At 33.3% G+C, this 13,900-nt stretch overlaps 1 protein-coding gene across 1 annotated transcript in view; it reads right to left on the bottom strand.

Annotated features, from left to right (window-relative positions):
* Positions 1–13,900, bottom strand: part of PTPRQ (protein tyrosine phosphatase receptor type Q) — a gene marked incomplete at its 3' end in the record, with an annotated part of 149,680 nt that overhangs the window by 13,924 nt on the left and 121,856 nt on the right. The window contains 2 exon segments of the mRNA XM_072401206.1: positions 10,702–10,830; positions 11,787–11,886. Of these exon segments, the coding sequence (XP_072257307.1) occupies positions 10,702–10,830; positions 11,787–11,886 (229 nt within the window).

The raw sequence follows: 13,900 nt of genomic DNA, 5'->3' as shown, positions 1-13,900 counted from the left end.
TAGTGTTCAATACTACTGTAGAAGACAAACAAGACAAAACAACCCAAAAGTTATTGACTGCCTGTGTACATCAGCGCATGAAAAATAGTATACATACTCATGATCTTTTTTTTTTGTATGTTTTCATCATTATCATTTAAAAAAAATAGAGAACAATGCTGAATCTATGCTGAATCTAAATGTGAGAATCAATTGATGGAAACTGTGAACTGGACTCTTCAAATATATGTAAAGTAAAAACCTTTTTCTGGTAAATTTAGAGTATGGGAGGAGCACTGTCAGTTTTTCTTTTCCTCTTTCTACTTAGTTATCTTTACAGAAAATGAGAGGATATATTTACAATTTGAGAAAATCCCCTCTTTTATAGTTTCTACAGGAATCACAGTCCTTATTAGAAGATTCACCCCTCCTGTTATGATGGCAAATCAAAATTTTCACCCTCCCTTTCATTCCTGACCTTAGTGTTCAGGACAATATTACATGATAAATTTTACTAATGGGGATGTAGACAGCTATAAAAACCTGATAGGAGTTCTAACTCTACCACATTTTAATCAACTCAACTCAAAAAGAAAAAGTCCGCCATGTGACTAGTAGTAGGGTGTAGGATGTACCCTACTACTTGTGATAAGGCGGATGGGTAAACATCATTTGACATCAGGTTGTCACAAGAGATGATGGAGTTACAGGTTTACGGCATGATTGATGCTGGACCTTATACTGGGGACACTTCAACATTTTTAGTTATTGGTATGTGTGCATGTTCTTTGTGAAAATGGGTAAGAAGTAACTAACTCAGTACTCATTCTCTTGGAATTGAGTGGACATCTGGTCACTTTATTAATATAGGGGGCTTTCTCATTCCACCAAAAGCCTCATGAACAAACCCCTGGAATCTTTCTTATGACTTGATATAGGTGGGAATCCTCAGGTTGTGGGGAGGTAAGTGGGTTATATGCTACAAAAGGAGGAGCATGTACATTTTTAAATAGAGAGGGGCTTTATTTTTAAAATTATAAAAAATAAATAAAAACATGTCCAGCCTTAAGACACCCCAATCATTTTTTTTAATTTTAATTTTGCTCTCAAAGCTACATAAAATGAGTCTTAAATATATTTTGGATCAGTACATTTCCCCCCTTAGCAATAACCAGCTCCAGATTCCATTTTATAGTAGTTTTCCCAATGGTCTAGAAATATTTCTAAATCACTCTTTAATGGAATTTCATTTAATGAAAGTAAAATTTCTAATTCCGTTTGTCAATTTATAAACACTATGTCAGATGCAGGACCAAGAGACACAAGGTAACACAGTTTTTTTTTTTTTTTTAAATAGGCCTTATATGACTCTTAAATAAGGTTAAAAAGGTTTAACCCAGACGGACCCAGGATGAGTGTTAAAATGCTTTTATTACTTGAGGCTTTAATATCTGTAGTCAGCACTAGATGCCTGTTTGTCTTTGGCCATTTGCAGTGTTTGCTGAGTATGAGATCAGTGTTGTTGAAGCAAAACTGTAGCTCAGAGCTGGTGGTGTGGTAATGAATGCTGCAGTGTGAGAGATCTACTCCATGACATTGAAAATGTTGCTTGCCTGCTAAGAATATGCAGTTTTGTAGAACTGGTTATCAGGTCTAGGACAAGTGTCAAGTGATATAAATATATATATATATATATGCACATATATGGAACCTTTGGCACTGTTTGCAGTAACAAACATTTTTTTAATTTGACGGAGCGTGGATTTAGTAATTTATCGTCTGGTGATTATTGTATTTAGCCTGAATCTGTGTCATTTGCTTGATAGGAACTTACTGTGGGCCATATTTGGAACAGTGTTTTTCCTTGTATAATTTTCAGGGTTACTGCACTCTGTACCTCTGTACTCTGTTCTCAATATCTGAAGTGGTATTAGGTCTTTTTTTATGTGTCTATTACATACTTTCTCTTGTAAGTATGCATCTAAAGAATGGCCCTAAATCTAAGATATATAATACTCATTGTTTAGCCCGCCTATGTGTGCTGACTCTTTATATGGTAAGGAGTAGATGTAAGTATTTCTTGCTATTAGCAGGTTGGTTTTTTAACATTATCCTATGTATATGTTGTGATGGTGCAGAACTCCAATATAACTGCACAATTAGGTAGTAAAATGGTGGAACAAAGGAAAAGTAACAGGAGTTCAAGCAAGCGCTTAGTAAAAACTATAAAATATCTTCTAACAAAAGCTGGTAGATAAAAAATAAGCATTACATATATATCCCATGCCATTCATACAGAACTCAGTTTTAATCCTACCAGAAGTTTAGCTATAGAGATGGGCAATTTTTGAAAAGTTGATGTTGCAATGGAAATCCTTATCTTTGCAAGTGAAAAGGTTACATGTATAGCTTGGGTCTAGAATCCAGGTATTTCATCATTGTGATTAAAATTATATGTTTAAGTCAGGTAGTCATCAAAGTCAGTTATTCTTGGAATGTGTTCTTAGAGAAGAATTTCCTACTAAGGAGTATCTATAGCTTTGAGGGTATTGGTAAAATCTGCCTAATTTTTAGGGACTTTAAAAATGTCACTAAACATAAATTTTTAAGATATATTTAGTTCACCACTTGAAAAATGTGGACAGCACCAAGTTAAGCAATTTTCTACAGTCTGCATAAGATACACACACGACTGCTAACGGATTGCTGTCTTTGTTTCCTTTTATATATAATTCGACATCCAACACCCTGTCTAAGTAACCTTTACCTCTGTACTCATAGACTAACAAATGTGTCTGCAGTGGGAACACTGCTTTATTTCTATGTCAACCATAAAAATCTAATTTATGGATACATGTGGCCAAATACTACATTTTGCTAGCTTAAAGTGTATCAAGCTTTTTATATTTAAAATACTATGATTTTATTTTAACTCTGGATATCCTTTGCTTGGTATACAATTTCATGTCTGGGTTTTTAGTCTAGAAAAGGTCTTATTCCACTCATATTACAATTCACACATCCATTGAATAACCATACATTTCTGGTGCCAGAACTGTTGAATGTCACAGTGTCATATAAAAGAGAAAATTGATTATTAAACTGAGAACATTAAAATGGTATATGAACTTAATGGGAATCATAGTTTAACTGACATCATGAGGTCAGTTGTTAAAGTTTTTGGCCATGTAACATTTTTTTTATTGTTTAAACGTTTATGCTTATCATTTTACCACTGTAAAAAAATGTGCCCCATGAATGACATCCTAAAGAGATCATAAATTACATATACAAACTAGGTGATATGAACCTAATTATGGAAACAAATAATTATTTATTAATATCAAAGACTTTTTAATGGCTGTGGCCTTCTATTGCTTTTGATAACAGATTCAGTCCCTGAGGTATTGTTCGTACTAAACTATATATTTATTCATTGCATCAGCCTTCATAAAAAAATTATGTTATTTCAAGACAACAGATATCTAGTTTGTATTCTGCACACCAGAACTTCTTTTAAATAACCAACTGTCTTTAATTTGGAAAACCAATAAAAGGCATTTCAATTTGTAGTAGTAAAAAATCAAATATAATTGTTGGTGTCTCCTACTAGAATATTTAAAGTTGTTAGGTGGACCCTAAGGTACAGACATAAGTAAGTATATTCCAGCATAATTTTATCAGACACACTGTATTATTGATACAATTATGTTTCATATTTACTACAACTAAGGATAAAAAGGCAAAGGAAGACAGTAGGGGTTTTGTTGGCATAAATATGAGTATCTATAATATTTATGTCAGATTAAATTAGATGAACACATTGTGTTACATATGACTGACAAAGTTACAAAAAAGCAACATTAGTAATCCCTAGTCCACTTAAAAAAGTGGAGGTTTTGGGATATCTAGAAATATGATTAACTGGTAAGTAATCTTAAGTAGTCCATGAAATATCATTATGCAAACGCAGGCAAGCTTCAACAAAATCCCAACGCGTTTCGCCCTATGGGCTTCCTCAGGGTCTGCTGTACTTGGATATTGAGGCAGCTGCTTCTACTTCTTACCAGTCAGCTCTTGGAGACATTCAGGACAATAGAAAATCTTATGATCCTTTCTAGCCCTGAGTCAGGGTGATACTAACTATAGACAACATCTTGTTACTAACCACTCTTACTGCTCACATTTCACCGCTTCTTCAGTTTCTTTTCATACCATCATTAACAGTCTATTTCTTTTCATAACATCAACAGTCTATTCTCCCTACTGACATTGACTTATTTTTTACATGGTTCTCCTAATATCCTCAGGAGGCCCATAGGGTGAAACGAGTCAGGTATCCGTTGAAACTTACCTGATTTTAGATAATGCTATTTCATGGACTACTTAACTTAAGATTACTTACCAGATAATCGTATGTCTAGATATCCCAAAAACTCCTCTTCACTTCAAGTAGACTAGGGATAGCTAATGTTGCTTTTTTGTAACTTTGTCAATCATATGTAACTCAATTTGTTCATTTAACAAACAAAAAAATTATAGATACTCACATTTGTGCCAACAAAATCTCTACTGTCTTCCTTTCCTTTTTTATTGTTTGTTGTAGTAAATATGAAACATAATTGTATTATTAATACAGTGGGTCTGATAGCATTATGCTGGAATATACTTAGTTATGTCTACACCTTAGGATCCACCTGGCCTCTAAAGCAAACTAATGTTCCTTAAACAACAATGTAGGCAGACATAGACATGTGTAAGCTTTGCAGCTGCATGAGGGCCCCAGGGCCTCCTCAGACAACAGTGGCCCTCACTACCAGGCCTAGACTTATACTTAAATATAAAAAACACATTCAGAGTACCAGCTTCACATTGGGTGTCGTAATGCACTGCTTGACCATTTAATCCTAGTTACAGCCAGGCTGCACTCATAGTTCGAAGCAATCTCTCACCTGACAAACAGGTTCTGAGGTGGAACTTTGATTTATTTGTTGGGCAGGAGATCACTCTATCCAATGAGTGTAGTTGGTGAACAAATGCAATGCATTCCAGAGCTGAAGGACTAGTGACTTACAGAGTCCAGGTCCAGTCTGAACTAACTTCCAGGGGCTCACAAGTCAGTTTTGAACAAGGACCCACTGTTGGCTATGTCCACCCCTGATTCTAATCAATCATCAGATTGGATGATTCATGAGATAACTGGCCACACTGTTACAGATACTTCACCATTTTTGAAAGGTGGCAAAAGATCTTATGTACTGAAGACACCCTTTAGTTGGCTACAATGTTAACCCATCCACATGAAAAAAGATCACTCATTGGTACATATTAATATCTGTGTCAGGTTGCTTTTTTTAAAAACAAGTTAGACTTTTTTGTTTTGTTTTTTTATTGATGCAGATGCCAAATCCTGCAATAAATGCCAGCTTTTTGACGTGCATGATGCAAGGCTTTTTTTTTTGCATGGGTGTTTTCATTTATTTTAACTATATACTGCTCAAGCAGGTAACCTGACCCCTACATTTCTCTTGAAACAATGCATTTAAAGTATCCAGCACATTGGAAGATGTAAATGATACTACAGATTGTTGATTTTAAAGTTCATATATCTCCTTGTGACCCCAACACATGTAAACTACCAGGTTAGAATTAATAAATTTATAATATGGTACGCAGATTAAAAAACATGAATAAACTGGCAGAATTACACTGGGATATGGTTCTTCACAATCACTGAATCACTGTAGATTATAGCTGCTAAACCATCATACCCTCTGCCGGGCCAAATGTATAAAGTCAAATCCACCCAAAACTAATATATTTTGGTTGGATTCAGATAGTTAAATCGTCCTTTGACTCCTTTGATCTTACTGACATCTGAGCTGCAGGATCTTTTGTAAACTTTGTAAGTTTCTTTGCACTGACTCATATAAGGTAAATGGGTATTTAACAACCACTTTAACTTGTGAGGACAGCTAAAGAACAAATGTCATTTTAATGGAAAACAGGCGTTCGTACTACAAAGCCATGGTTTACTTAGTGAGCAACATGCTTCCCAATGTGCAGCAAAATTCTCATTTTTCTTTTTTTAGCACTATAGTACAAGTACTTTGTAACCTTAATAAGGAAAATTACACAAACATCAAAAATTACAAAATTATCAGTATTGTTCCACATAAAGGAGAAGATTTTTCTGCAATCAGAAATCAGAAATATGATGTGGATATATGTTGGTGTGTACATTGTCTGTGCTGAAGGGCATAAGGATTTCAAACAAGGGTTTTAGATCAGTGCATAAGGGGCCAGTGTACAATTTTCTAATGACAAACAATCTTCTTGTTAGCTGGATATCCATTTCCTTATTTTTAAACAGCAGTAAAATGATAAAGTGACCTGTACATCCTGCAAGCTGGATGTTTTAATAAACATCACCTGATGAAAGATGTCTCCTAGCTGTTGATATGATAATGAGGGGATAGTTTTAGCCCAATTCTGAGCCCTACCATACATACAGCTGACACAGATGTCTTTCTTATAATGATATATGATGAAAATTCTGTTCCAACCTAATATTTATATAAACTGGCGATGCTAAGAGCAATCAAGACAGTAAAAACTATAACATCTTATTGATGATTCTTTTTTAAATCCTATTCAGGAAGACTTTACTATATGTAGTAACCCGACATTTAAGTTAACTCAAAAGCATTTATGCAAATTGAAATGTCAGTGGGGTAAACATACCATTTAAAAGATGTCAGACTGCTGTCGTTCTTATAAACATTTGCATAGTACATATACTTACTTGAACCTGAATATTTACTTCTCCTTGAAAAGTTTATAAATGCGTATTAAAGATTTTTCATGACTATATTCAATACATACCAACCCTTTGTAGGGTGTTATACTACCTACAGGTCACAACAAGCATACAGTATTTGTGAAAGTACACTTTGATTGAGATCCCAGTTCTAATAATATTCTTACTAATAATTATTAATAATACTAATATTTAAGATTAATAACATAGCACAAAAAGTAAGTATTTTAAAAGCAAGACATAGTATATGGTTAATGTTCATTGATATAGAACATGTTGTTTGCAGCCCAATTAAGACATAGATTAAAAGTTTTGTTTTCATCAAGGTGATGTGATATTATGACAATTAATAGTAGTGGTCTTTTTAACCATATACTATCAAAAAGAAAGTCTTGTGTCCCCATCTTAAGCTAATGGAAATACAAGACCATTTGTATACTGTGGACACAGGAGCACACAACCAATCCATCATTGACTTACTGAATGACATATATGTCCTTGCGTCTAAAGAAAAATGATGAATATCTGAAAGTAAAGATTCATTAATATTTGAAAAAATGTATTGGCTGAATAATAAACTATAGTAAATATAGTTACTTCTTTTCCTTTTCACTTGTTCCAGTTTATTCTTTGAAATACCCAACTTTCTAACATTTTAGAAAAGAATTATTGAAGTTTTATTTAAAAATGGATTATAGCATATTTTTCTTTTAATGACAGGTTAGAACTGTAGATACGGTAACCAGGGCTGGGTAAGCAAATGTGGCAGCCACTTTTAATGTAGCTGTTTATCACCAACATATGTACACACCTTCTGCTGGGATCTTTGGATTTTTGTAAAACCCCCTAGATCTCAAGAGTGCTAACTGAGCTGAAAAACAGTAGAAGAGGTAGGTTTCCTTTCTCTCCCTAACTGCTGCTGTATCTGCTTGAGAAACTCAATCTACAGGAAAGGGCAAAAGTGTTAGAAAATTATGCATCTATTAAGTGACTTTATTAGTGGGATAAGGTGCTAGGGAAGCTTGTCCCACGACTGACCAGAATTGTGTATTTAATAAAAAGCATTTTTTATGTGAATCTAGTTTAGGAAACCCATTAGACTGAGTTAAAAAAAAAAAAAAAATATTTTTTTATGTGTATATTTGTAGTCTAGATGAAAAGTGTAAAGAGCATTGTCTTGCAAACTAAATGCAATCTTTGCAATCAGAATGCTAGAAAAGCATTGAATTACAAATACTGACTGTAATATTCCATAATTCATAGAATATAAAATGAAAATTACTAGCAAGAAAAGTATGTCATTATGGTTTATTGTCTTACAACGGAGACAGTAAAACTAGGGAAATACTTAAGGATTCGGGTATCTGAATTTTTCATCATTTCCCAGATTTCCTGAAGATTTATAAAACTGCTTATAGAATTTGGGGACCAGGTTAGTCGAGTATTCTGAGTGTGTATGTTCACAATTAAGCAGAAACTTCCTATTAAGCAGAAACCATCATTATTGAAGGTATCCATCAACCAGGTTAGAGTTTCCTCTTAGATAATTTTGGAGGTCTGCATAGTTCATAGACTTTAGTGAGCAAGGCCCGCCTACTCTTCCAATGAATTCTTTGGTAGGATTTTTTTTTTTTAGCAACTGCACAAATACACTGTTTCAAGCCCCTTGATAAACCCAACCTTCTATGCAAAAGTGATCTCCCATTTCACAATGTAACTGATGGTGTCCACTTATTTTCAAATATTGACTTTTAGAAAAGTCAGTACTTGTATAGTATTTTTGTAACTTTGACTTGTAATGACAGATTGGGCAGCACAAAGTAGGACACTGTGAGGTTACTTTAACCTGGGAGACTTTGCTCTAGTTTTTTTTTAATTTTTTCAATTAAGAAAGGTAACACTAATGTAAGCATTTCCATACAGCCCTGAAATGTGTATTTTTATCTTGATGCATATACAGATGTATCTAAAAGATATTTGCTAATGTATTTTTATTAGACAAAACTAAACTTGTGCAGAGTTCAAAATAAAAAAAGGTCTACAAGGAGTTTGGTAAAAAATTATTATAGTAATAGATCCAAAACAAACCTGTAAAGAAGAAGATTTATACCTACCTTTTCCCAGATTTCTGAGGGTATGATGACCTACACCCTTGTGTAGAGATTTCGGGGAAATAAAAACCAAGTAATATTTTGTGAGAAGACACTCCAGTCCATATCAAAAGTGTCTTCTTGCAGAATTTTCAGCTGCTTTGTATTTTCCAGAATCTAGCTAGGCATGCAATGTTGATGCCAGAATGTGGGGGCGAGGTAAAGTATAAATCTAACCTTTTTTACAGGTACCTACATTAAATATATTACATCAAGTAAATATATATATATATATATATATATATATATAATTTTAGTCTAGTCTTTTATTATTTTCACAGCATTGGAAACCACTGAGAAGCCCACCAAGTTTTTGTTCTTGTAAGTGTGTCATTCCTCAACATTAACCCTGCTTAGTCAGATCTATTATAGGTCAATGATTCAGCACCTTGGGCCACTGAAAATGACCTTTTCAATAGGTGGTCATGAAGCAGGACTAATAAGTAAAGTTGAAAGTTCTGCAAGAGCGTTTAATGTGTCACCTAATACTTTTTAAAGCTTTTTAGCAAAAAATCATCCATTTCTACGCATCATCTTGTAAGTTTCCCCATGTGGTATTTGTAAGATACAAGGACACTGTATAGCATGTGAAAAATACTAAGGATTCATCAGATGTCAACATAAGGTGATTTTATTTCAATTAGGTGCTTCACAGAGTTCAACAAAAATGGAAGCAGTCTGTGTGTTAAATGTTACAAAGCTTTGAAACCAAGTTTGAACTGGATCCTCCAACTATCTACCCACAAAATATATGGGCTGATTAATTTAATCATGATGAATACAGCCTTTCAGGGTAATTTGTTGTTTTATTGCTACACTTCTGAATTTCTAAGAAAATTTACTATGCTAATTATAAAACCATGATGAATGAAAGTGCAACAGTGATTTGCAATGATAAAGGAAGCTATTCAGTAGCACTCTTAATGGCTTCCAGCAGTGATTCTGCTGTGATAACTTCGTGATATTAGGACAATAACATCTTAGTAACAGACAGGAGTCAAAGTGGAGATTCCCCACGACTTGCACTGGTACTGCCACCATCAGGCCTTTTAAATGCTGAAATTATTTATATATGTATAAAGGAAAGTGACACCCTGGTTGCAAATGAAGCACAGCTATTAAGCTTATTGTTGCTGTGCTACTGCGGTTTCATACAAATAAATACCAGAGATAAATTTGAATCACCATATTATCATAAAATAAAAAGCCCTTCACTTTTCTTATCCGTCAGTGCCATTTTGTGCTGCGTTCATTGGCTGCAACTGACAATTTCCCAAAATCAGCATGATGGAATTGTATGTATGATGGATTTTTTAGAGTATAATATTATACTCAGATGCCATAAAACTCATTATGTTAAAAAAGGTTATTACTTATTGGTGCATGACTTCTTTATGGATATTTACTGTTTTTTTTATCATGTAGTCAGTGATATTCCATAGTTACCCATCAGTATCCTAAACTGCATAAACCAATATATTAACAAAACTAAACATATTTTAATGAAGAAGAATTTACAGTGAGGATCAAGGGAAGTTCAAAATTTGTCAAAAACTAAAAAGAGTTAGAAAAAGTGTGTGATACTCAATTGTAAAACTGAGTGTCTGAAAGACACAGGTCAGCCTTTGAAAGAGGATATCACTGACCTGTATAAATAAGAGCAGGACAAACACTTCCAAACAAGTAAAGGTCATGGTGGGGTCATGGCTGATGACCTTTTGGACTACTGTTTTGTCAAATGAGTATGCTTACCGTGTTAATCTCTCATCCTTAACCTCCAAGTCTGCCACTGTGATGAACTGGTCAAGCTTGAATTTTGTGTCAATTATTTCAGCATCTCGGGGAGAATATGTACCACCTTCTTTTTGTTTCTGCCGAATTCTAAAGAAAATATGTAAAATATACACACTTTGTTTTCCATGTTCATGTAACTTTTCTAAAAATGAAAGCTAATTAGAGATCATGTTGGCACACAATAGAGTCCTGCTAACAGTAGTTCTTGATATTTAACGGAAGCATGTCACATTTTTTTTTTATATCATGCTATGAATTATTTAGTGAACAGTGGAACTGTACTCACTGAAGTGTAACTGTACTCACTGAAGTGTGTATATATATATATATATATATATATATATATATATATATATATATATATATTATATATTTTATTTATATTATAATATATTTAATATTACTTTTCAATTACTTTGAAATTAGCAACCCCTAATTTTCACATTAGCGCATACACCAAATGACACAGCCAAGCCTTTTTGATAGCAGTTTGCCTTTTAGCCCTATAAATGACCAGATTTATTTCCTATAGGCTTTTTTGGGATTCAGCTTTATGTTTAGGTTTTGAATTCAGAGACGTTTTGTTAACTGAACCAGGTAAATTAACTCATTCCAATGTATTATATTCATCAGGCAGAGTTACATTCCCACCTCAACCTTGTACCCTGAATTCAAGATTGCACACAAAATTCCTGCTTTAGATATTTATAGAGTTATGATTAATTTACTTTTAGTACTGTTACACATGACCTTTTCTTAATGCTATTCAATTTACTTTATAGAAATACATAATTCTTCATATGTCTTAAAAGTCCAAAAATGTATTTGCTTATTAAATAGGATTGCACTGAAACTGATTTGTAACTTTGTTAAGAAAGCAACACTAGAGAGATTCACAAAACACTATCTATATTTCTTGTCTGTTTATAGCTAATAAAACTGTGTTTTATTATCTAAGTATAAAGATATAAAAATAACCAATAGGAATGAGTTACAGTTATAACTTATTTAATGTCCAATATCAAAATGAATGAGGATCTTACCTTGCAAAAGCATAGATGGCAGCCACAAGAAGAATAACAGAAAGTATACACAGGGTAACAGATAAGATAATTTCCACAGCTCTTTCTGATAGTCCATCAGCTGGGGAAAAAAATGGAAATTAAAAAAAATCTTTTTTTGTAGTAAAGTGACTGCAGTTCTTACATACATAATTTAGTTGAAAAGGAAATGAAAAAGAAAACTAACTAATAATATCCCCAGTGTTTGATAAAAAGAAATACCTTTCTATCTCGGTATGTGCTATAATATACTAGATGAATGATAAATGCCATTTTAATTTGTAGTCTAGCATTTGGAAACTGAATAACTTACAACATTTTTTAACACAACAGCAACAGCAGTGGTTTATTCTTGTGATGGGTATTTAATAGTAGCCCCCTATAGATACAACTGTTGTATGATTTCAGTAGGACAATGCTCACAAATTGACTATGGAGTTTGCTCACTGCTACCTGGTTAAATTAGGATGCATCATGTTTTATTGCTAACTGGCTTAACTAAGATTCATGTGCAAATTGCACTGCAGAACTCATATTCAATTATTATTATTATTTTCAGTTCATCAAACACCAAAAATAAATGCTGATGTTTTGATGTTTCTTTGTGCACATGCCTATTTTGTACATAGTTAATGTAAGGCAATGGAAAAATATTAGTACTGCAAAAGGAAGCTTTTCATGCATGTGTATGTAAAGACTTTGTGAGTATAGGGATATATTGTTTGTTTACCAACACTGCAAGACTACAGTTAATGAGGGCTTTATGCAAATGTCATCCTACACCTCTACCCAGTAGCTTCACTGACATTCATGTGCATGTACAGGGATTTTTTTTGTGTATAAGGAACCATAAATGTGTGCAATGTAATAATATATAAATATAAGAAAGGCTTTTTTAGCATTAAAACTTTATTTTGTATCACAATATGACAAATACTAGAAATATTAGATCATCCGGTAAATTGGTGTTGAATAGACCTAAGAAAAAAGTTACAAACTAGACCAGTATAACTTGCAGTTAACATGATAAACTACTAAAAATAATCTTACTGAAAAGTGATTTTACTGGAACACAAAGGTAAAATGAAAGCTAAGGTAATTCTCCATGGGAATTAATAATTAATTTTTGCCCCTTCATAGATTTAACAATACATTTTGCAATAGAGGTATTTTAGGAAAAAATGGAACACACAGGATTTTTAAAGTACTACATGGCGTTTAATATTTTCTGCTTTAAAAACAAATAGGTTGGAGATCCACTCAAAGGGCCTGATTTATTCAAGCTCTCCAAGGCCAGAGAGGATACACTTTCAAAAGTGAAGCTGAGTGATGCAGCAAACCTGGAATAGATTTCCTTAAAGTCATTTGGTTTTGCTAACAAATGTTTTGAATTCTGGACCAGATCCATTCCAGGTTTGTGGGATCACCCAGCTTTACTGATGAAAGTGTATCCTCCTCAGCCTTGGAGAACTTTAATAAATCAGGCCCAAAGATTGATCATGCAAACTAAACCTTAACATATTCATCATTCCTTTTTTACTATTAAACAGTTCTCAAGTATCTAATGATTACAACATTGGACCAGGATTTAAAATCTTGTTACGATAAATGTCTTTGAAGCCTCTGTAAATGTGCTCAAATGATACAAAATCTTTCTAGCAGCATTAACAAAGAGTAGAACCACAGAGCAAATTATGTCATAATGAATAAATGTGTCTTTATTTACTTTAATTCAATCAATTTGCCATGTAGTGTCATGAGCTACGTAATTTTTATGACAAATAAACCCAGTAGTTACATTTTGCTTTATGTTTCAGACAAGTTTAATCGTTCCTTTGATTACTATGTTATGGAGCCATGCAAACACACTATAATCACTATGTATGAAGAGGGACTGAGGTATCAACCCCTTCCCTCAGATAATGAAAATGATTTTCCCTTCACCCTGCTACAGCACAAAGCTTTGGCTTTACTGAGTGCTTTTAAATGTTGGGCCCTTAACATTAAATGAAACATGCAATAGTTTCACTTATTGTTTTTTCAATAAACATGTGAAATAGATAAATTAGATGTCCTTGCCAATCTATTTTAAGAGA

The sequence above is a fragment of the Pyxicephalus adspersus genome, chromosome 2, assembly GCF_032062135.1.
Source record: "Pyxicephalus adspersus chromosome 2, UCB_Pads_2.0, whole genome shotgun sequence".
NCBI classification, from domain to species: Eukaryota; Metazoa; Chordata; class Amphibia; order Anura; family Pyxicephalidae; genus Pyxicephalus; species Pyxicephalus adspersus.
This window is presented reverse-complemented; position numbering and strand designations above follow the sequence as displayed.